Here is a 25,684-nt window from a genome sequence, read left to right as displayed (position 1 = left end):
TCCAGGCCAGCAAGCAGACAGTAAACAAAGTCCAAGAAGGGTTTCGGTAAACACAAAGATTAGATGTTGAATGAAAATTAAACTCCTTGAACTAGTCCTCTGTACTAAAGTGGTTAAGTGGGTTGTGATTAAAAGAAATAAGTAATTATGATCATTATAGCTGAAATGATATAATGTTACCACATTTAAAGCACCTCTTGTACCCGAAAATGATTGTGTCATTTACAAAGTGGTGCCTCAGAGTTGAATAGAGAAATCAATGTTCCACTGACCTGGTTCCGTGAGGCAGCCCTTGCTTAGCCACGGTGGTGTCGGTGGTCAGGACAATGCCTTTAATCAAGTCCCTGTACTCCTTCCTCTGCTGTTGTTTAGCCCTGATGAGGTAAAAGTAACTCACTTTTGTCTACCTAATTCTTTTGAGTCAGGAAAGAAATTTGCTTTCAGCTTTGGATCTAAATGAAGGTGTTCTGGCAAGGAAATTTGTCTGCTCTCTGCCTATCTTGTACCTTGCTGAAAGCAATGCCAACATCAAACCCTCTGAAATTTTGTGTAAATATTGAATTCATGGAAATAGAAACATCACTTCCACAACCAATCATTTTCCATTTCACTGGTCTTCCAGCATTTGGAAAAGCTTTGTGTATTTTCACTGTGATGGTCGCCAATAAGTCTGCATCAATCACCTTAGCTTCCTTGGCCCAATGATTGGAAACTTATTGGTTGTATCAGCAGGTGAAAGAACGGTGCATGGGGAATGCCTTGGACACTCAACTCAGATGTGGGTTAATTCCTTGCTTGGCTCTTAAGAAGCTCATTCTAGCTGTATTGGTAACTGCTTCTTTGGCCTGAATTTGTTCATAACTGGTTAAAGAAGTAAAAACAATTGTTTGTCAGTAATGTGGTTTATAGATTAAAATGAACTCGTGGTGTAGTGGTTAAGAGCTTGGCTGCTAACCAAAAGGTCGGCAGTTTAAATCCACCAGCCACTCCCTGGAAACCCTATGGGGCAGTTCTACTCCATCCTATAGGGTTGCTATGAGTCAGAACCGACTTGATGGCACCGAACAGCAGCAATCTGCTCATATTTATACATTTATAAAGCCATTTTATATACATGTTAAAAAAGGACGGAAAGGGAAGAATAATCTATTTCTTTAGATTCCTTCCTCCCTCCCTCTTTTTCTCCCTTTGTTTCTCCCTTCATTCCACTCATCCACTCATCTATCCATCTATCATCCATCCATCCATCCACTCCTTGCAAGAAAATTACACTTATTAAAATGATAGTTATTTATTAATTAAAATAAATAACTTTGATTAAACAAATGTTTAGTGTGTGCTTGTTCAGTGCTACAAGCGGTAAGAAACATCCAGAAACACGTAAGACTGTGCTTCCCTCAATCTGGCAGGGGAGGTGTGCCTATAAATATATGGCAGCAAATATATGGTTGTAGTATAAACTAGTGCCCTGGTAGCACAAGGAAAGGTCCATAAATTCTACCTGTTGGGTGTTAGGGTTGAGGAGGGGAGGATACTAGAGAAGCAGCAAGTTAGTTATACTTTTAAGGACAAGTAGAATTCTGCAAAGAGGAAAAGAGAAGAAAGAATATTTCAGGCAGTTGCAAGTTCCAAAGGCGCAACAGAGCATGAATGTGTTTGGAAAATTATGGCCGGTAGTCCAGTGTGTCTAGAACGGCAGGTTCATTTATCATGATGCTATTACAGATGCCCAGAATGGCTAAGATTTTGATCTGTGAAAAGGAAATGCAGAGCTTGGCTGGGTGTGCAGATGGTGGTGACACCAAATATAGGTGAAGGGACAAAAATGATCAGGATTGGGAGCATTTGTGTGGTAACAATGAGAAATAAGGTTGGCAAAGTAGAGGCCAGACCTTAGTTGACTTTGAAAGCCCTGTTGAGGTATTTCAAGGATCAGTGAAGGTTTTTCAGCAAGGGAAAAAGATTCCTTTAGAAGCAGTCTATACCTTTGTGTATGAATGTATATGTGGTGACAGCGGGATGGGTCAGGAGGGGGTGGTGGCATGTACACCCTGAAGGAAGTAGGCCACGTAGACTCTATTGCAGTGATACATGGAAGTGAGGCCTTGGATTTGGGTGGCAGCAGTGAGAAAGATAGGAAGTGACCAATGCAAGAGATGCAAGTAGAGAAGAGCAATAAGGCTTGGTGAGAGTGAATGGAAAAGAGAAAGAGAAGTCAAAATAGGAGTCAAGGTTTTGAGCTTAAGTGACTCTTGATGGTTTTGACAGACATAGGACAATATGAACAGAGAGGCAGTTGTCGATACTTCAGTGATAGTTGGACAACTAAGAAGAAATGTCCATTAGGCAGTTCAAGATGTGGAAGCAGCCAACTAAAGGACAGGACCAGAGAATAGATTTTTGAGTCACTTTATTGGACATGATTGTTGAAGCTGTACGAAAGGAGCATTGTATAAGAAAGAACGGTTAGAGGACTGGAAGCTTTGAGAGAAGGGCCGTGGGTTAAGAAGTTGCCATTAGGGAGAAAGTGAGGTGTTGTGAGGAGTTACTAGTGGGGAACCATTATCGAAGGTGACAGGAGGAGACAGAGGAGGAGAGGTACTTGGGAGTTCTTTGTCAAAAAGGAGACAATAATGACAATGGAGGGAGCTGTTTCTCTGTAGTGTAAGAAAAAAGAGAAAATATAGGCATCTACAGAGAAAGGGGAGTCATTGGATGGTGCAAATGGTCAACATACTTGGTCTGTTAACTGAAAAGTTGGAGGTTCAGTCCACCCAGAGGTGCCTTGGAAGAAAGTCCTGGCAATCTACTTCTGAAAAATCAGCTGTTGAAAACTGTATGGAACGTGGTTCTTCTCGGACACACAGAGGGTGGCAGTAGGCTCAATGGCAACTGGTATGGAGGAAGGAAGTAGAAAGGAGATAGAGACAACAGGTTCTAATTTAGTAAGGAAAGGTTATAAAAGCAGCTAACTGCAGCATTAAGGCTGCATGGAATCCCCTCCCCCCTCACTCCCAATAGTCAGGATGGAGCCAGTGGAGGCTGAAGGCTCTGAAGAGGAAGAGAAGTGATAAACAAGAGGGAGGGTTAGGATGTGGGGCACAGATGAAGCTTTGCCTTTGAAAGAAAGAGAAATGGCTCTATCTTCTTCAGAGCCTGGGGAAAGGAAAGAGATAAGAAGACAGGTTTTAGAGATGGGGTTAGGGAGGTGGGTAAAGAATGGTGAAGGGGAGGGGTGTTGTGAATATCTGTGAGTGAAGGAGAGAATGATTGGGATGGGGACCCGGTGAGAAGAAGACTTGAAATAGGTTCTGAAAGGGCCTTGTTTGGGCAACAACGAGAGAGCAACAGGAGGGCTCAGGGGAGGTGATATAGTTTGTAATGGGCCAGATCCCTGTAGTTCTTAGTTTTTCTCAAGCATTGTGCTTGAGATCTTTCATAGCTTCAGATTTCCATTTGTCCTGCACAGAAATAAAATTAAAAACTCAAAAACAAAAATAGATCTGGTGCCTGATGAAGAATCCTATGAAATGAGGTATTTGGTATATAGACCAGAGAATGTTCAGCTTATTTAATGCCTTGTATGATTGTGGTGACATCCTCTTATTTTGGGGAAACTAGCAGGTTAAAATCAGATCTTGTTTTTTTCATCAGTTTAAATAAAGGTTATTATTATCTGCTCGTCCTCAGAGAGAATATAGAAAGTTAAAAGCTGAAAAGCGCTTAAATCCTTAAGATGCTTGAAGCTCTTAACTATAAGTGCTATTTAAGGCACTAGGACTAAAATGACAACTACCTAATGGAGACAGTTATTTAATTAACTATATGCCTGGTTAATGAGGGACCACTCTTCTGCCCTTTGCAGGAATTTGAGATTCTTTGACCTTGGAGTTATCTGAAGTACAAGCCAGGCTACAAGTTCTGATATTGGGCCTTTCAAGATGTCACCTTTCTAAGTTCCATGTTCTGTAGTAATTTTGATTCTTGACTAATCCCCCTATTAGATCATAAGCTCCTTGAAGGAACATCTGGGAGTCTTAGCCATTTTATGTCCTCCTCCGGGCCGTGAGCATAGGGCCTTGAATATTGTGGGTGCTTAACAAATATTAACAGAATTAAATTTAATATAGATGAACTTATTTGAACATATACACTTAGAACAATTGTGTATTTTTGCACACATCTATATTATGACTAATGTTATTTGCTTACCTGATCTCTCAGTTGAGTAGGCAGCAGTTAACTACAGGAAATCTTTGCTTGTTTAATTCATATTATACATGTCCTTAGTAAGTTTATAATCTGTTAGAATCATTTTCATTTTCTATTAATTAGTGTTGGGCAAAATATTTAACAATAATTAGTTAACTCTACTTAAAGGGACAAATTGGAGACCATTTATATAGCCTAAGAAAACATCGTTTGAGGTTTATCCAGCTAGTTTATTGAACCTTATTCCTCAAAATAATGACCTAAAACATTTAAGGCCTATACAGTCTGTGAGACTGGCCAGTGGAAAAGAGTGAATCATTGATTGATTGTTCCCTTAATTAATTTTTCTTCAAGAGGTTGAATTAAAGAATTAGTACACATTAAATACCATCTGACAAACGTAGAATGCTTTTGAACAATAATGTTATTTTTCTGAAATGTGATTTTTTTGTGTGTTGTGTACTGAATTCACCTCTGAAATCATAGTTTCAGATTAAAATAAAGAATAAAAATAAAGATATTATTAGATATAAGTAGCTTTAACCTATATAGAAAGATCTAGGATTATTTGAAATGATCGATGTTATCAAACTGTGATAGAGCATAGTTTGGAGCTAAAGGGACAATAGTGCCTCAGTGCAGAGGGCTGAGATTGCAGTAGGGCTACAGGTGGATAATGCTCACTTTTTCCATGGAACATAATGGCTCCTGTGAGCTTTTATTGCCAAAGGAACACAGGTGTCCAGATTCAAGTTGCTTTATGGTAGATATATGTTTCTGTGGAGTTTAATATGATGGAAAAAGGAAGTTGATAATAAGGGGAAAATACACCTAAGAAAACCAGTCATATGGTATTATCACAATGCCTACTGGTACCCTATGGGGTTGGAAGCGTTTTCCTTCCAAGCCTTGTTTTATTAGGAGTTAACAAGTTGGCTCCGAATATCTTGCTCTAGGCAGAGACTTTGCAAGCAAGTTCTCAGCCCAGAAACAAATTTTCTTTAACAAATTAAAAAAAAAAAATCTTTAGGTTTGGTAGTCCTAAAAGACTTAGCTTCCCAGCCCCCCCCACCCTTTTGCCCTTCAGCACTTTCAGACTCCTTATATTTTCTGTAATATATTTAGTGAACTCTTTTGGTAATAGTTTTATTTTTTTATGGTGTGGGATTTATATCTGATAAATAGATACCGCATATTAGTCTTGTCTCCTGCAAACATGTCTGTATGTGTTTGTGTTAAAAGAAAATGTTTTTTATATAACAAATTGACCTTGTACCTGCAGTTATTGACTAGGAGAGAATCAATCAGACATATTTTCAGTGAATGGGCATATGCAATTTTGGCGGACAGGATGCTGTTTTCGTTTGCCGGAGAAATTAGTGTTCTGTTTACATTAAAAAACAAAACTCTGGGAAAATCTTTGGGTGGGCAGCGGAGTTTTTTAGCATTTATTTGTAGCCCAGCTCAGAGAGAAGAGTCAAAATAAATATTAGGTTGAACCGCATGAAATTGCCATTTTTTATAGGTCAAAACTTCGTATATCGCCAATTTCTTATACATAGTCTTCCCTCAGTATCCGAGGGGATTGTTTCTAGGACCTCCTCCACCCCCCACTTCCCCCAATATGGATACTAAAATCCAAGGATGCTCAAGTCCCTTATATAAAATGGAGTAATATTTGCATATAGCCGATGCTGATCCTCCCACATACTTTAAATCATCTCTAGATTACTTATAATACCTAATGCAATGTAAATGCTACGTAAATAGTTGTTAATACTTATGCTTAACACTTAATGCTTTCTCAGTCTTTGCAAGCTCAAACAACAGGTGCTGGAGAGAGAATGAGGATCTGTGAAATTGTGGGAGGCTACATCGGGGTACGCCTACACATCACTTTGTTTGTGTGGATTCAGCATAGTGCTCCGTGCGTGTCAAATTCAAGTTTTGCTTTTTTGGAACTTTCTTTTTTAAAAAATATTTTCCATCTGCCATTGGTTGAATCTGAGGATGCAGAACCCGTGGGTACAGAGGGCGGTCTGTAGTTCAATCTTACATGAATTTATTGTGATTGTCCAAGGTTCTCAGGCTATTATTACATTATGTGAGTGTGCATACCCCATTTTATTTCTTGTTGGTTACTTGTTTTCAGAGAAAGACTTCATATTTACAGAGTTTATAAAGAGTCCTTTGCAAAAGCACTCTGTTGTGTGATTTATGTCTTTCATCAGTCAGATGGGAGTCCATGCCGATCACACTTGTTTCTGGACAAAGCTTTTATTTATCGCTACAAGTAAAATAACAGAATGGGGGATGCATGAAGATTAACATAGTAAGTGTGAATTTGTGTTCCATGTGACTAGGACAAATTGCTAATAACTGACAAAATAGGAATTAAGAGAAGCTACGTTTTTGTCATCAAATAGAAATGCATTAGAAATCATAGGCAAGCGTGATAGGCCCATCTATGTGTACCAAATAGTTCAATTGTTTGCAGCAAATATATAGAAGGAGTTTTTCAAATCTTATATTGCTCAGTATGGTATCTCTAGGGGTGGCTTTGTTTCTGGTCCATTGTAGTTGATTAGTAAATATTCATCCTATGCATTAAAAACGGATCAAACAAATGTGAACAATCCTGTTTTAGTGATGAAGCTAATTCAGCTGTTGAGGGATCAGTGATTCCATCATTTTTTAGAACTGGCCAGCCTTTCAGTCTATGTGACATGAGACAATCTTACAGGAGACATCAGGTTGAGTCCCCACCATACAGACAAGTCATTTGATTGACCATTGTCTTAGTCATCCAGTGCTGCTACAACAGAAATACCACAAGTGGATGACTTTAAAAGAGAAATTTATTTCTTCACAGTAAAGGAGGCTAAAAGTCCAAACTCAGGGTGTCAGCTCCAGGGAAAGGCTTTCTCTCATTGTCGGCCCTCTCTTCAGTGTTCCCCCCTACTAGGAGCTTCTCTGAGCAGGAACCCTGGGTCCAAAGGAAGCGCTCTGCTCCTGACACTGCTTTCTTGGTGGTATGAGGTCCCCAACTCTCTGCTTGCTTCCCTATCCTTTTATCTCTTGTAAGATAAAAGGTGGTGCAGACCACACCCAGGGAAACTTCCTTTACATTGGATCAGGGATGTGACCTGGGTAAGGACGGTGTTACAATCCCACCCTAATCCTCTTTAATGTAAAATTACAGTCACAAAATAGAGGACAACCACATGATACTGGGAATCATGGCCCAGCCAAATTGATACACATATTTTTTTGGGGACACAATTCAATCCATGACAGCCATCCACTCATCACGCGTGCATGTATGTACCACATGTGCACATGCACACACACATAGGAACAGAAAGCAGGACTTATCTGTAGGAACTATGATCAGTCCTGGCCTAAACCCTGAAACTGTTAATATCATATGTCCCAAAATGCAAAGTTTACCATAAAGTGTGAAACACAGGCTTTAGGGCCTTAAAGACATAGGTTTGAAATCTGATTCTTACTTTTATAGGTTTGTGATGTTACTTTTTCTGAGTTTAAGTTTTTTCTATAAGGTGGTGATAATAATATCTATGTCATACATATTACAGTGTTGTGAGAATTAAATGACAACTATGTGTAAAGAGGTGCCCTGGTGGTGCAGCGGTTTAGAGCTCAGCACTAACCAAAAGGTCAGCGGTTTGAATCCACCAGCTGCTTCTTGGAAACTCTGTGGGGCAGTTCTACTCTGTCCTATAGGGTTGCTATGAGTTGGAGTCGCCTCGAAGGCAATGAGTTTGGTTTTTTTTTGGATGTGTAAAGAGTTTAGCTTAGTGCCTCAGCTACTATATAAATGGTAGGGCTTTGTAGTACCTAAAATATTAACACAGTGTGAAAAAGGAATATTAGCAATACAGATATGAATATTCCTGCACTTATAATAAAACTTTTCTTTGAAGGAAATCCATTAAGACACACTTTCAAAACATTCAGGCCTAGAGAATTTGATTCTGAATTATGCAGAGAAAGAGGAAAAAAAAAAAAAAAAAGGTTTCCACTGGCCGTGTGGTTTATTCTGTTCAGGAGGCGGAAGCCAGCAACTCTAACCATTTTGAATATTCTAAATGATTATCTACATTTGAACAGCTATTTGACCTTGAACTAGATATCTAACTTCTCTGGTATTAGACAAGATCATTGTCTTTGAAATTGGGCTCCAAGGTGTTGGGTTTGGATTAGGAGCAGGGAACATGGGGCAGAGGTTTGGAAATCTAAGGCGATCATATGCTCAGGAATATATTTTTTCTATGCTAGAAGGTTTGAATGCTGATTAGAAATTATTCATTCGATAGGCAACTTTTTCATCAAGTTCTAAAGGCAAGCCTATATTACCTTTGCAGAATCACTTCCAGAGTACATTCTGAGGTTGGAAGAGTCACAGAGAAATTGTCATGTTCTTTTTTGCCTTCTTTTGACCTCTATTCTTCTATCCAGGTTTGCGAGAAGAGGTTCTCGGGAATACTAGAGTGTTATTAAGGAATCCATTAGCACTCATTCATGCTAATCCATTTACATTTGCATAAGCATCTTAATGGCTTAAGGAAAGATCCATAAACCAGAAATTCTGGAAATTTTAGAGTGAAAGGCTTTTACCCAATTCACTGCTTCCCATCCATTACAACTGTGGACAAACCCCAGGAGCTATTCCACAAGAGCAACTGTGCTAAGGTTTGCATAAAAAAAGACTGGGACCACAGTTCTGGAAATATTATTTGCCTTCTTAGCAGTATTAATAAACTGCAAGAGCACTACTACAGCCACTGCTAAAGCTGCTATGTGAACTACTATTGTTCTTGTAGTGGGGAGTATGAAGAGACATGTCTTAGGAAAGTCTTAAACTCTTGGTAAAGAGGCAAGAAACAAAAGCAAGTATTCTGAGAAAGGGAATTGTTTTCAACATTTTAGAAAACTTATGCTTTACGATGCTGGTAGATAAGTATCCTGGAAGACTTTAAAGACCAGTTCAATTCCTGATTTTACAGATAATCCCTATTTAGAACGCAGGCCTTAAAAAAAATCCCAGTTTGCTCTTCCTTTCACCTATCGTATGCCATTTTGCTATGACTGGCAGGCATACTTACCAATCAGACGCTTCTCCTCTTGCTCATAAATCCTCACAAGAAGCTATGCTTCAGGGAACTTGGTAATTGGAGCATATTTTGAGTACTGAAATTTTACTAGGTTTACTTTTCATGGCATCTATTGCAAATGTTGTTTTAGGTGCCATCAAGTAGATTCTGACTCATAGCAACCCCATATAGCAGAGTAGAATTGCTCCTCGACCTGACAGCAATGATTCTTTTTTTTAAATCTTTACAGGAGCAGATCACCAAGTCTTTCTCCTGCAGAGTGGCTGGATGGGTCCAAACCGCTAACCTTTGGTTAGCAGCCGGGCTCTTAACCATTGTGCCACCAGGGCTCCATCTATAGCAAATAGACATAATAAAAATAATGAAATCTAGTAGAGAAAAGTACTAAACCAAAGAGAAAAATCATTATTTTAAAAAATCAGGACATTTTTGATGCTTATTCATTCCCTGGAAAATAAAAGCAAGCCCTTAAACATTTGCTTTTTAAAATACTGTAGAATACTTGCCTTCTTCTTGTTGGTTGATGTAAATGTAAATTGTATGCATTTAAACATATTTTATTCCTTAATTTTTTAAAATTTTTTATTCACATTCATTTTTTAAACTTCAAACTTACTATGTAGCATTTTCTATAAATTTATTTCCAAGAGTTTTTTGATTATATTATTTTATTCCCCATCTGTTCATCTATCTTCTATCTCAAAGGTCAGAATATAAACTATTAAGCCCTATGTGGGCTGAATAGCAACATATTCCTTCATATACTGAGAAACATACAATTCTATTTTGATAATGAATTCTCTTAAACTTCGAGGATTCATTTTACAAAGTGATATGATATAACATGGTATAGTTAATTGAAACAAAAGAAAAGATAGCAGCTCTTTAGATGACCTTTTGGAAAAGAGCAGACATTGGTTAGAATGTCCTAATCAGGAAAATTTGGACTGGGAAGCTTAATATGTTAATCATAATAGTACAGATTTCCTGAAATTTATAATAGCACTTTAGCAAAGATCTTTCACATAATAATACTGATCATCTAATAATCTGTGTTAAAGTTTACATAAAAAACTAGGATCATAGATCTGGAAATATTGTCAACCTTCCTAGCAATATTAGTAAACTTGCAAGAGTGCTACTACAACTACTGCTAAAGCCACTATATGAGATTACAATTCTGTGATTAAATAACATCTTCCCCATGGCAAGACTGAGGTCCAGAGAATCTCCAGTTTGCTGAAGACCCCACAGCTAGTAAGAGGTAGCGCTTGGACTTAAATATAGCTTTCTGATGTCAGGTCCAGTCAATGCGTTTACAGTATAACGTGATCATCAATAAAAAGTATGATGACTCATTGAGAAAATTAAAAAAAAAAAGCTTAGATACATGTATAATATCATGAATATTCAGTAAGATTAGATCCTGAATGTCATTAAAGATTGTTGTTGTTGTGTGCCATCGAGTCAATTGCAACTTGTAGGGACCTTACAGGACAGAATAGAGCTGCCCTGTAGGATTTCCTGGGCTGTAAGTTTTATAGGTGGAGCCCTGGTGGCTCAGTGGTCAAGACCTATCACTGCTAACCAAAAGCTTGGCAGTTTGAATCCACCAGTCACTCCTTGGAAACTCTATGGGGTAGTTCTACTCTGTCCTGTAGGGTTGCTATGAGTTGCAATCGACTTGATGGCAACGGGTTTGGGTTTCTGGTTTTTAATTTTTATAGAAGCAGATCACCAGGTCTTTTCTCCCGAGGAGCGGCTGGTGGGTTCGTACCTCTGACCTTTTGGTTAACAGCTGAGCGCTTAACCATTGTGTCACTAGGGCTCTTTAAAGATAAGAGAAAAAAGGAAATGTGACAGTCATAACTGTCTGGTATAGTCTCAAAAGACAACAACATAAAAACAAAGAATATAGCACAGTGATTCTCAAACTTTAGCATGCCTCAGAATCACCTGGCAGCAGGGACAGATCACTTAATAAGCCAGGTATTTGGGCTTAAAAAAAAACTAAAAAAAACAAACCAAACCCGTTGCCGTAGAGTCGATCCCGACTCATAGCAACCCTATAGGACAGAGTAGAACTGCTCCATAGGTTTTCCAAGGAGCAGCTGGTGGATCCGAACTGCTGACCTTTTGGTTAGCAGCTGAGTTCTTAACCACTGTGCCACCAGGGATGTGGTAAGAGGTGGCGAAACCCATGTGAAATTGTGCACTACAAAATTAGTAAATAAACACTATCAAGCCCCTGCGTACCTCGCTTTTACTGGTTAATCCGTCCCTGCCTGGCAGGTATAAATACCTGGTATAATCTCAAAAGACAACACTGTAATAACTTCAAAACTTCTCTCCCTTACTCGACCTAGAAGCGTCTCAGCCCCACTTGCCTGATAGTTTCTCAAGCCATGTCCTGTTGGGGTACTTGAAGCCAGGATGTCATTCCTTCCCAGTGTACTTCCCAGTCCACAGTTTCCCCTTTAGGAGCACTGCAACAGTAGAATCAAGTTCACTGGAATGAAATTGCAGCTCTGATTTAAAACCCTGGAAGCAGTTGTGTTTTTAGTATCTGTTTAATAAGCATTTTGGCTTCATCTAGAATAGTTTTTATTATGTATGTGAACATCGATTTTACTATAAGAGGCAGCACTGCCTTTTATCCTTTATTTTTTTCAAGATTTTTGCACCAATGCTGAATATCTCAGGGATAAATGGGCCCTTAGAGCCAAGGTGTTGTCTTTGGTCTTGGTTTAACTTAAGACAGATTTTACGTGATGTTTTCCATCACAGAGTGAAAAAGCAAAAACATTAGGCTGCCAAGTCTGTGTTCCACACATTGTGATTAGTTTCTGATTATGAAAGTAGGAAGAAGAGAGAGAAAGAGAGAAAAGGAAGGAAGGAGGGAGGGAGGGAGAGCAAAAGAAGGCAGGAAAGACGCAAGGTAGGCAGGTAGGCACACGCGCGCGCGCACACACACACACACACAAACACACAAGCTGGCACCCATGCCCAGGCTCAGTTTTCAGATGGAGTCTGACACATTCTGACTGCTCATGAGTGGTGTTGTTGTTGTTAGGTGCCGTCTATTCAGTTCCGATTCATAACAACTCTGTGTACAACAAAACTAAATACTGCCCAGTCTTGTGCCATCCTCACAATCCTTGCTGTGTTTCAGACCGTTGTTGCAGCCACTATGTCAATCCATCTCCTTGAGGGTCTGCCTCTTTTTCATTGACCTTCTACTTTACCAAGCATGATGTCTTTCTCCAGGGATTGATTCCTCCTGAAAACGTGCAAAATACGTGAGACAAGTCTCGCCATCCTCACTTCTAGGGAGCATTCTGGCTGCACTTCTTCCAAGACAGATTTGTTCTTCTGGCAGTCTGTGGTATATTCAATATTCTTTGCCAACACCATAATTCAAAGGCATCAATTCTTCTTCAGTCTTCCTTATTCATTGTCAAGCTTTTGCATACATATGAGGCTATTGGAAATACCATGGCTTGGGTCAGGCGCATCTTAGTCCTCAAAGTGACATCTTTGGTTTTTAACACTTAAAGAAGTCTTTTGCAGCAGATTTGCCCAATGCATTCTGATTGCTTATGAGTGGTAGCAAAAAAAAAGTTGTAAGTTTTTCAAATGAGGCAAAATCTGTTCATATGATTACTGAAATTGTATGCTGTCTTGGTCAGTGGATGAGCATTTGATCCTGAAGCATTTTTAAAGTGGGAAGGTGATTTTCTTTTTCTTCCTTCATTCTTAGGTGTGAGAAACCTGGCTTTTATTGGTAGAGCTCTCACTGACTGAAAACTGTATCAGACGTTGTTAGTCCTACTGGGAGCCCCTGGGTGGTACAAATAGTTAACACACTTGACTGCTCACCAAAAGTTTGGAGTTTTAAGTCTACCCAGAGGTGCCCCAGAAGAAAGACCTGACGATCTACTTCTGAAAAATTAGCCATTGAAAACACTGTGGAATGCAGTTCTACTCTGACACGTATGGGTTCACCATGAGTCAGAATCAACTTGATGGCAACTGGTTTGGTTAGTCCTATAGGCAAAATTTTAAAATTGGCAGCCTATGGGCTGGATCTGGTCTTCAGAAGTGTTTTGTTTGGTCTTTATTGTGTTTTGAAATGAGATTTGTTGTCAACAGGTAAAAATTAGGAGATATCATGTAAAACTCCAGAATTTTCATTTTCTTAAGGAAAAAAAAATCCGAAGAAATGATTAAACTAGAAAGGCAAAAATTGCTTGGGCGAGGTAGTGGCTCCTTTCTTTGGACCAGGCAGCTTTTTTTTTTTCACTCTACTTGGTATGCATGGAGCTGGTTACTTTTGCCGTAGTTATCTACCTGGACAGGTAGGCATTTGCATTGGCAATTTCTTCGTTAAAATTTGCTTAGTACTTCGTGGTGTTACTGACATGACTCTAAGGGTACTTTTACAGTTGCTGTTCTTAACTTCATGCATTCATAAGGATCTGAGAACTCATACAAAAAAGAAGAAAGAATTATTATGTATAATGTTAAAAGAATATAAACAGCCATTATTCTGATTTTTTGTATAAATTCATGTAGTTTTCACTGAGCTCTGACGTTCTGACATTTATGCTGAGTTGTGTGCATAATTATGACTACCTCTGTGAATACAAAAAAAAAAAAAAAACCCAACCCACTGCTGTAGAGTTGATTCCAACTCATAGTGACCCTATAGGACAGAGCAGAACTGCCCTATAGAGTTTCCAAGGAACACCTGGTAGATTTGAACTGCCGACCTTTTGGTTAGCAGCTGTAGCTCTTAACCACTACGGTTTCCACTTATAGAGTGTTTTTCTTATTAATGTGGTGATTTAGATAGATCTCAAGAAACTAAGCTCACTCAAACAAATTAAATAGTTGACAAATTAAAATATTGAAATTTTGGAAAATAAGGATTTGGTCAGGGCATGCCTGCTAGAAGATGATGGCTGTGAGTTTTTTAACTTGAAAAAGAAATGGTTAAAACTTTGGCTTTTTAAGTACTTGGAAACAAACATAATTTAATACTTGAGTTGTCTACTTTGACTGAACTCAAAAGCAAGCCAAAAAAAAAAAGTGAAGCAAATGTCTACCTCAGGCCAAGTGTTTCGGCCTATAAAGTATGACTTTGCTCAGAAAGCTGTTCATGGTCTCTGCTTCTTCGAAGAAGGAAATTATAATAATAATTTTTTGTTCTGTGAAAACTGTGCTAGATTACCTTATCTGAAGGCTTTAAGCCATTTGCTTGGTTGGGTTTTAAGAATGTATGCCTTAAAGTTTAATTAATACGGTGATTGAAAGATGTTTGCCTTTGGAGGATAAGATTAAAATAATTTGTTCACCTTGAACCTTATGAAGGAAAGGTGACATATAGCTAAATGAATTATATTGAAGGGATTAAGTTAGAAATTGAATCTTTAAGAAATAAACTTTTGACTTATTTGGGAGTTCATAGGAAAGTTAAGAAAGCATTCAGTTTTTTAAGAAAGTAGAAAAAAATAGTGTGTATGTCTGAATTTATGGTGATCTCAAAATATGGATGTTCACTTATTTTCCCAGTGATGAGTTTTGAATGTATAAACTTCTAGCTATGTAGATAAAATGGTCAAATACTTACATTTTTAATGTATTAATTTCTTCCACATATATATTTTTTAAATCCCATATGATCACATAAAATATTAATACAGAAAATATTCACCTTTACAGTTCATTGATTGATTTTACTCAGACTCTTCACATGTGATTTGGCACCAATGTCTTTGTCATCACTAAACCCACTGTTTTGAGTCATCTCGTCATTTTCCAGCACACGTCGCTTCTGCTTAAATTGTTTAAGATTTAGTACTTTCTGATTCAGATATGATGCTGTCACTGTAAACTGTATTCCAAACTAAGCACTGTTTGCATGATTGGAGGACAGTTATTTTTAACAAATTTGTCCTATGGGTGAATACATTTGATCTCCAGCGTATAATTGCCCAATGTAGTGCTTTTTAAGGTTAACTTTAATATAGGGTTTTGCATGATCATATCCAACACTTGCAAGTGTAAAAAATAATTCCTAAATCTATAGGAAATTTTGTCTTAAAAACAAATTTTCTAAGTATTACATCTGTAAGCATTTAAAACTACTAATGATTGAGGTCGTTTCAGCCTAATGTGTTTTTTTTCCCCCCCAAACAAAACTTTGTTTTACAAAATAAAGTAATGGAGAGACTTGGATAAGGATTTGGCAATGAGGTGACTCCCTCTTTTCTGAGAAATAATCTTGGGGAAAGAAAAAAATCTGCCTTATATTTGGACATATATGATACTCGCTTTCTTCACCTGTCCCTTTTCAAGGCTAGCCTTTAAATCTGTAATAATGTATAATAAAGTAGATAACCTGAAAGGGAGGAGAACCTTTTATAATGGCAAGTCGAGGTGATCTGATTAATTTTGTAAGATTTTTTTCTTAGTGCATATCACAATCATTAAAGTATCCCATTTCTTAAAGCAATGTTTCTATAAAAAAGATAGCAAATTAGTAGATAGATGGATATACCGTGGTAGACATTTTCTATGAATGTTTCCATATTTGCATACTAGTATTTATGTGAGTTTTTTTTATTAGAAGATAACGGCTTGGTGGGAGTCCTGTCCTTGTCATTTCTAGATAACCGTGAACTACATTATTAACCACAAACTTCAGAAGATGAGAACAGCTGGTACTTTTATAAGAAAGGGTGATGAGGGAGATGATACAGCTTGGCAATATGAGAGGATTTAGAATTTGTGATAGCCAATTGTTTCAGTCTTGGCTATTCAGTAAAATGCCTACTTTTAGGACTTTAAGAAAATTGATGTGGTAAAAATTTTTACTTTCATATCTTCTATTAAAAATTATTTTTATACCATTTTGCAGGAAGAAATAACTCACTTTTACGCTGGGGCTTTCAACTTTGTTTTAAAAAGTTTATCTGAATATATAAAAGATATAATAATTCAGTACTACATATATTAGTAATAAATTATACTAATTAAAATAATGGTGACTTATCATTTTTATCTCTTAACAGTGGAAAGAGTGGAACGAGAAAACCTATCAGACTATTGTGTTCTGGGCCAGCGTCCAATGCATTTACCAAATATGAACCAGCTGGCATCCCTGGGGAAAACCAACGAACAGTCTCCTCATAGCCAAATCCACCACAGTACTCCAATCCGAAACCAAGTGCCCGCATTACAGCCCATCATAAGCCCTGGTCTTCTTTCTCCCCAGCTCAGTCCACAACTTGTCAGGCAACAAATAGCCATGGCCCATCTGATAAACCAACAGATTGCCGTTAGCCGGCTCCTGGCTCACCAGCATCCTCAAGCCATCAACCAGCAGTTCCTGAACCATCCACCCATTCCTCGAGCAGTTAAGCCAGAGCCAACCAACTCATCTGTGGAAGTCTCTCCAGATATCTACCAGCAAGTCAGAGATGAACTGAAGAGGGCCAGTGTGTCCCAAGCTGTCTTTGCAAGAGTGGCATTCAACCGCACACAGGTACAATTAGCATTGGAAGTTGTGACTGATGGTTAAGAATAATACTAGGGACAGAATAATGAGCCCTGGTGGCACAATGGTTAAGCGCTTGGCTGCTAACTAAAAGGTCAGTGGTTTGAACCCACCAGCGGCTCCATGAGAGAAAAGACCTGGTAATCTGCTCCTGTAAAGATTACAGCCTAGGAAGCCTTATGGTACAGTTCTACTCTGTCGTGTAGGGTCATTATGAGTTGGAATTGACTTGATGGCATGCAACAGGGATAGAATGGTGACATGTCTTAATCTTTTTTAATGTCTTTTAAAAAGGCTTATGAATCTCAGAACACACAGTATTAGATTAATAAATAATTCTTAGTCCATAACCCTAATTAATTAATTAATTTTGATAATATAATGAACACCTGTGAACTCACCACCCATCCCAGGACCCAAAATGCTACCAATGACTCAGATCTACCTACGTGCCCCTCCCCTATCCTCTCCATCTGCCTTTCCCCAGATGTAACCATAATCTTGAATTTTGTAATTATCATCCCCCTTTATTTTAACTAGTTCTAAAACTATCAATGTATACCAAAACAATATGCTATATAGTTTAGCTTAGCTTGTTACTGAACTTTATAAAAAGATTATCATTATATATCATCATTTCTATAGTTTTTAAAAACTCTTCAAAATTTACAAGTTAGGTTTAATATATTGGTAAAGTGATCATGGATAAATTATTCATATTTTTATATTTGGGGGAAATTATATGCTAATCTAATATTAAATGATAAAAAGATAAACTGTTTATTCAAGCACATCTTATTTTATTGATGTCTCTTATGTGTAAGGCATTCTCCATCAGTGGTTCTTAAATTTGAATATACATCAGAATCACCCTGAGGGCTGTTAAAACACAAATTGTTGGGTCCCACTCTAGAGTTTCTCATTCAGTAGGTCTGGGGTGGGGCCCATGAATTTTCATTTGTAACAAGGTTCCAGGTGATGCTGATGCTGCTGGTCTGGAGACCACACTTTGAGAACCACTGATGTAGCCTTTATGTGAGTAATACAAATGTATGCCTGGCCTCAAGAAGCTAACTATCGAGTAGTGAAAAAAAAATGTACCCAGGTAACTACAGTAAAATGAAGTATAGTGAATAATGTAGGAGGGTGTAAGCAATGGTTGCAATGGGGTTTGTGATAAGTTGAGAGTGAAGAATACTTCCAGTAGAGTGAATGCTGTAAGTCTTCAAGAGGACAGTGGGTTTCAGATAGCTACCCTACTAAATGCTGGGCAGGAGACAAACCTCTGTGCAGATGCAAAGATGAAAAAAATCATGCACGAGCACGTGTGTAAACAACTAACTGGAGTATTAGATTGCCTGAGACTTAGACATTGAAGGATGAAAAATATTTAACAGGCAAAGATGAAGAAGAAGGGCATTTTAGGCTAAGGGAATTCATTAGAAAACAAATTCAGAAAAATGCAGGAATAGTTTGTAGTTGGCAGCAAAGCTACGTAATAAAACTTTAAGGTGTGTGTACGGGAGGAGGCAAGGCTTGATCAAAAAAGGTTTTGAGGGCCATGCTAAGAACTTCGAACTTTATTTAATAAGCAACAGAAACCATTCAAGGTTTTAAGTAGGAATATGCTATGATTCAATAATTAGAATTGGGTCTTAGGAAGGTTCTTCCCTCTTATGATAGCAAAAGGGTAGGAATATCATTTAGGAGGCTGCCATAATTGTCTAGCTGGAAAGTATTGTTGTTTTGAACTAGGCTGGTGACATTGGAGTGGAGGGTGTTGAGTCAAGGGGTATTGTGGAAGTAAAGTTGATAGAAAGTGCGGCTGCCTGGATGGATAATGAGGGAAGGAGTAAAGATAACAGTAAGGTTTTGAGCCTGGTGACTGAGAAAATAGAGGTGTAAATTTTAAGAGCATCAAGGAAGACATTCAAATAGAGTAGGCTAAAGTGACTATTTTTGGATAGGACTTTGAAGTGCTGACAGATTTCTTAAGTGAAGATTTGTAGCAATCATATAAAATGTGAGTTTAGTGCTAAGGATTGTTGTCAAGGTTAGAGGAAGACATTAGGAATTTATTCCCAGAGCCTGGGACTTGGAGAGTCCGAGGAAAGACCTGGAGAAACCACCACCATCACTACATACCAGGAAAAGAGAAAAAATGCCAGGAAAGTTGGGGGCAGGTGAAGATGGAAGAACAGAGAGGTAGTAGTGGGAGTTGTAGAGGACATGAGTAGTTTCCAGAAGAAGACTGGTCCACGTGTGGGAAGCTAAGAAATCTGGGAGAAAGAAGCTTGAAACCATGCCATGAGATGCGGTGATTGATTGGGTGAGGTCTTGGGCAAACTTTAGAATATACTTTTATTAGAGTGGTGAGGAGGGGAGCCAGAATTCAAGAGATAAGGAGTGATCAGCTATTGAGGATACAGAGGCAGGAACTGCAAATTACTTTTTCCAAAATTTGGTGTTAAAAGGGAGACCAGAAGTGGCTGACATCTTGAGTGTGATAGGGAGTCAATTCAAGATCGGAGGATTTGTGAAGTAGTTGGGAGCCTCTGCTGAAGTTACACAGCATGAACTAGTAATGGAACCAACCGCTGTGGTTTGGTAACAATCTTCAGCAAAGCTGGAACTGCAGGAGTAGAGCAGGGAAGAAACACAGTGGGATTGTTTGAAGTTGGTGCTGACAGATTAGGTATGGCAGGAGACCAAGAGGAGTGAAATCTCTTGCTCCCTTGACTCTTCGCTAATTTATACATTCTGTTATTGACAGAGTCTGTTTACATCATTTGAAAATGAGTTCAGAGGTTCAGAGAGGCCTGCACATGTTCCATACGTCACTGCACCACTTTCTACTATGGACTCAAAGTACTCAGGCAGCGTTCGTGTGTCCATAGTTATCTGGACTGAGGTTATGAAAGGCTGTAATCCTTTTGAGCAAGTCTTTTGCATGGTATTTTAAAACACAAATTGGAAGGATGCATCTTTTGACTTTGCATTTTGCAGTTGTATGTGTTCTTTCATTTATCATTCATGTGCATTTCATGGCTAGCCAACATTTTATTGCCTGGTTACATATACAGCTCCTTTGGCTAAGGATAAAATTGAGAGCATGGTTGTGTTACTTTGGGTTGTAGAAACAAATATAGTATAAATTTTATCCAAATAGCATGAAGCATGAGAAGGACTTACAATGAGGCAAGACAAAAAACAGACCATGTTGGTGTGAGGGTATGCTCTGCCAAGGCCCCAGACTCCTGGAGGTCTGTCTTCTCCTGAACAATCCTTTTTGTCTATTTTTATGGATTAATGATTTTTCTTTGGCACTGCCATCTTTCAAATGCCAAGTTATAAAAGATCTAATTGAAGCATGGAACACATTTTATTACTTTCCTCCTGCCATTAAATTTGTGAGATGGCCACATCCAGAAAGAAACATTCACTTCCAATCAACATGAGCTTGAGTTCATGGGCCAGCCTTGAGGATATCAAATAGAAACTGCATAGGAATGTATGAGTATTTCCTTTTAAAATTCTGCTTTTAATTTGGGAAAGCTTTTCATCCCTCAGGGATCATAACCTGTTGTGTATAAAGCCCAACCTAATCAAGGTAGATGGTATTGACAGAATGACATAGTTTGAACTTAAGCTGGAGGTCAGCAGGCAGATTGTTTTTGCTGTGTATGTACTGTAGTCACTAACAGCAGGGCTGGCCAGCTGGGTTTCACCAGCAGTATTGTTAGATGGAAAATATGGTGTACTATACCCCATGAAATCAACCACTGGATTTTCCAAATGTTGAGGTTCTTTTGTGTGGAATCAGACACCTCTGAATAATATAATAATTTCTAAGCTATCATAAACAAATAAAAATAACTTTACGGATAATAAAATGAATTGTTAATTTTTAGATCAGAAAAGAATCTCAACTTTTTTTTTTCCTCAAAGCAAATAGAATCATAACATTCGTTTTAGATGGATACCTAAAGCTAACCTCAGTCTTGTTTCACTAATATGTAGCATATTCTCAGTTCATTGAATATATTCCAGAAATAGTTCGTGATCTCTATTATTCATCTATTTTCAAATTCAGTAAAAAGCAACTTGATGCGATTTGTCACCCTACTACTTGTGCTTCTGGATTTATGATTGATGCTTGTACCAAGAATCAATCTATGTGTATGTGTGTATAAAACAAAATCATATGCACAACACTCATAAATAAAGCTAGAATTGTAAAAACACATATATGCCTAGTTTTTCAAGTTAAGACGTTCAGATGAAAAACTCAAATTTATAATAAATAACATTTGAAAGTGCCAATTCTCCAAAGCTATTTAATTACTTGGTAAATCTGATCCATTGCCACTGTAAGTATATCACTTGAATGATGATGTAAAATAACATAATTAAGGGAATAGAAAGATTTGTTTTAATGCATTTTTATTTTAATCAATATATGTTTTAAAAACATAAGATACGTTTGTTTGATAGTATGGTTCTCTACCCACTTCTGATGACAAGTTCTTCCCTTGACTTTTACTGGAATCAGGAATAGACAACCTTTCTGCCAATCTGATTTATTTATTATTTATTTATATTATTTTCTCTTATATTATTGCTATTGGTTTGTTAACACAACATATACCATCTAACTAAGAACATAAAATTAAGTCACGTATTCTGAGCAAGGGAAACATCACATTTGGGAAGCAGTACCCTGGCAGACATTGGATCTCCAGCATGGACATGGGACTAGTGTAGTTCTAGATGCAAAGTATAGTAGAGTGTTGTATTCTGTCCATACTATTATGATGACAGAAGGCTATTTTGCCATTATAACCTTATATAAAATATATTCTGAGTACCTACCACCACTTTCTTCTTTACTAGTCTTTTGAAAGAGAGACTATTTCATGTCTCTGAAGACCTTTATGACAAATGGGACCCATGAGAACAGTAAGGTAAAAGTGGTAAGATGTTTTCTGACCTGGTCATTAATATTCTGGAAATCCCATGATACATTTCTAAGCATTTTGATCTCTGGACACAAGGTGAGGTGTTATGGTCAAGGTTAAGGCACAGGAAGGGTAATGCAGATAAAGTCCCTGCTCTGCCCCAGACCCCTCAGTTCCTTTTTTACTTTTTTGATGCTCCTCCCTCTATCCCCCTTCCCCAGCCCTCTTCCCCCATGCTTTCACTTCTGAAAGCCTGTGTCTGTTGTTCTGCTCTTTATTCAAAGACTCTCCTCAGGCTGCTAGAGCCTGCTTTGCTCATGCTGGCAGAGAGCCAGAAATGCCTGGTCCATGTTTGATGGATGCACAGGATGGAAGCCCAGCTCACTTGCGTCCTGTAGTAGGTGTGACTCTGAGACATAACTTCCACTCCAAAGATCTCAGGATCAGGCTGAGCCAGAGGCTGGCTTGGCTTTCCTCCTTCCATGTCCTGCTTCTCCTACCTACTCACCTGTTTCCCTTGGAAGCACTTCCTTAATAAATCACCTGCATGGGAATTTTTATCTCAGGATTTGCTTTTCATTTCAGATTGTAGGTCAATGCCATTGCTAACCTGATTAGCATTTGATTATGCCATGGGGTTGTAGTTTGAATAAGGCACATCTTCACTATTACACCCACTCCCTTCACAAACCATATGCAAGATGTTATTATGGGAATATTATAGAATCTTTTACAGTATGTAATACTTTGTTTTGAAAATATTATTACTATTGTTATTTTAAACTTGAGCTTCCTATAGCTTTGTATAATTCAATGGTCTGAAATTGCTATTGGTGGATTTACTTACGAATATTGAATGTAGGGTGAGTGGGGAGAGAGGGAGGGGAGAGAAGAAGAGCAGAGGTGAGAGAGACAGGCATAGGATTTGAGGCTGTATGAGATCTACCAAACGTGACTTAAATGAAAATCATTCTTAGTGTGTCTGAATGGTGATGTATGTGATTATGTGTGCTTCAGAGTAGCGGTACCCCTTGGACCTGCCCATGTCCAGGACTCTGTGAATGATGCAATTGGTGTCAGTGGGAGTAAGGATCTTGAGAAGCAAGATTAGGCAGTGCTGCATCGTGTTTCTCTCTTTTTTTTTTTTTGCATAGTCATTTTTACTTTTTTGAATCCTGAATTTATTTTAGTTTTGACATATTTTCACCTGCTAGGCCTATGGACATAAAATAAATTGCTTGACTGTCTTACTGTTTACATCTTTGCATTTTGACAGTTTGATTAATATGAAGCCTAACCTTAGGCATTATTTTGCCCCTTGCCATTTTACAGACTTAAAAATTAATCAGAGGTTTATGACAGTAATAAAAAAGACGATATTGCTGAGGAACAGTTGTGAGATGTCCTTTAACCTATAGTAAGCATGGTTTCATAAAATATGTACAATGAGTCTTCCTTAATAAACTATAATTTATTTAAGAATCCAATGACCTACATATTCATATATTCAGAAATCCCCCATTTCCTAACATCGTTTCTCCTCTGAGACCTTCCATCTGAGCAAATCTGTTCAATGAAGTAGAGGAAGCTTTGATCCAAACTAGGCTAAATCCATTGGAATGGATGTCCTGCCACGTGTGCCTGAGAGCATTAGAATTTAGCCAGAAAAGGAGTATGATCCTCATCTCCTGTCTGCACCACTATCCCCTTACCTTGGTAGCAGAGTTCAGGAAGCATCCTTACACATAAAAACAGCAAGAAGTTTGTTATCATTTGAAAATGAGGCTTTGGCCACATTCATTATTTATGTAGTGGAGTTGTTTTTCTTTTTTCTCGAGCAGACTATATCAGAACTCAGAAAGTTTCAGGTTCATTTTGTGTCTCAGGTAGCTCTGCTGAGCCAGTTCTTTGAAGCATGTTTTTAGTAGAAGCAAAATGTGCTGTTATTCTGTAACAGTAGGTCACCAACTTGGTATCTTGCTCCTTCTTCAGTTCAGTGAAAAAGTCTCTGAGTTATACACTTCACAACCTTTTGTTGAAGTCCTTGCTTGAGAAAGCTGTGCATCCTGCCCTTAGCTGATAGCGAAGATTTTTTTTTTGTGCTTTAAGTGAAAGTTTACAGTTCAAGTCAGTTTCTCATATAAAACTTTATACACAGATTACTGTGTGACCCTAGCTGCTCTCCCATAATGCGACAGCACACTCCTCCTTTCCACCCTGGATTTCCCGTGTCCATTCACCCAGCTTCTGTCTGTTCTTGCCTTCTCATCTTGCGTTTGGACAGGAGCTGCCCATTTAGTCTCATGTATTGACTTGAGCCAAGAGGCACTGTCTTCACGAGTATCAGTTTATGTCCCATAGTCCAGTCTGATCTTTGTCTGAATAGTTGGTCTCAGTTCTGCAGTAACGGAGAGTCCAGCGGCCATAACTTCCGGGTTTCCTCCAGTCTCAGTCAGACCACCAAGTCTGATCTTTTTACTAGAATTTGAGTTCTGCACCCCACTTTTCTCCTGCTCCAACAGGGACTGTCTGTTGTGTTCTCTGTCAGGGTGGTCACTGGTGGTAGCAGGCACTATCTAATTCTTCTGGTCTCAGGCTGATGGAGTCTCTGGTTTATGTGGCCCTTTCTGTCTCTCGGGCTAATATTTTCTTGTGTCTTTGGTGTTCTTCATTCTCCTTTGCTCCAGGTGGATTGGAACCAAATGATGTATCTTAGATGGCTGCTCGCTAGCTTTTAAAACTCGAGACGCCACTCACCAAAGTGGGATGCAGAACATTTTCTTAATAAACTGTATGTCAGTTGACCTAGATGTCCCCTGAAACCATGGTCCCCAGACCTCCACCCGTGCTACTCTGTCCCTTGAAGTGTTTGGTTGTATTCAGGAAATTTCTTAGCTTTTGTTTTAGTCCAGTTGTGCTGACTTCCTCTGTATTGTGTGTTGTCCTCCCCTTCCCCTAAGATAATTCTTATCTATTATCTAGTTAGTGAATAAACCATCTTCCTCTCTCCCCACCCTCCTAACCCTCAAAGAATGTTTTCTGTGTTTAAAGCATTTCTTTGGTTCTTATAACAGTGGTCTCATACAAATTTGTCCATTTGCCACTGACTAATTTCACTTAGCATAATGCCTTCCAGATTCATCCATGTTATGAGATGTTTCGCAGATTCATCATTGTTCTTTATTGTTGCATAGTATTCCATTGTGTGTATATACCATAATTTGTTTATCCGTTTGTCTGTTGATAGGCAGCTAGGTTGTTTCCATCTTTTTGCTATTGTAAACAGTGCAGCAGTGAACATGGGTGTGCATATATCTATTCGTGTGACGGCTCTTATTTCTCTAGGATATATTCCAAGGAGTAGGATTACTAGATCATATGGTGCTTCTATTTCTAGCTTTTTAAGGAAGTGCCAAATCGATTTCCAAAGTGGTTGTACCATTTACTTTCCCACCAACAGGGTATAAGTGTTCTAGTCTCTCCATAACCTCTCCAACGTTTATTATTTTGTGTTTTTTGGATTAATGCTAGCCTTGTTGGGATGAGATGGTATCTCATTGTAGTTTTGATCTGCATTTCTCTAATGGCTAATGATAGGGAGCGTTTCCTCAAGTGTCTGTTAGCCGCCTGAATGTCTTCTTTGGTGAAGTGACTGTTAATATCCTTTGCCCATTTTTTAATTGGATCATATGTCTTTTTGTTGTTGAGGTTTTGCAGTATCTTGTAGAGTGTAGAGATTAGATGCTGATTGGATTTGTCGTAGCCAAAATTTTTTTCCCAGTCTGTAGGTTGTCTTTTTACTGTTTTGGTGAAGT

The 25,684-nt window shown here is 38.3% G+C and overlaps 1 protein-coding gene across 3 annotated transcripts in view; it reads left to right on the top strand.

The window, feature by feature from the left end:
* The window catches only part of SATB2 (SATB homeobox 2), a 204,823-nt gene that overhangs the window by 106,738 nt on the left and 72,401 nt on the right, over window positions 1-25,684 (top strand). For all 3 annotated transcript variants that reach the window (XM_004378197.2, XM_004378196.1, XM_004378198.1), the window contains one exon: window positions 16,427-16,899. In XM_004378197.2, the coding sequence (XP_004378254.1) occupies window positions 16,427-16,899 (473 nt within the window). The remainder of the gene's footprint in view (window positions 1-16,426; window positions 16,900-25,684) is intronic.

This window comes from Trichechus manatus, unplaced genomic scaffold, assembly GCF_000243295.1.
Source record: "Trichechus manatus latirostris isolate Lorelei unplaced genomic scaffold, TriManLat1.0 scaffold00056, whole genome shotgun sequence".
NCBI classification, from domain to species: Eukaryota; Metazoa; Chordata; class Mammalia; order Sirenia; family Trichechidae; genus Trichechus; species Trichechus manatus.
This window is presented reverse-complemented; position numbering and strand designations above follow the sequence as displayed.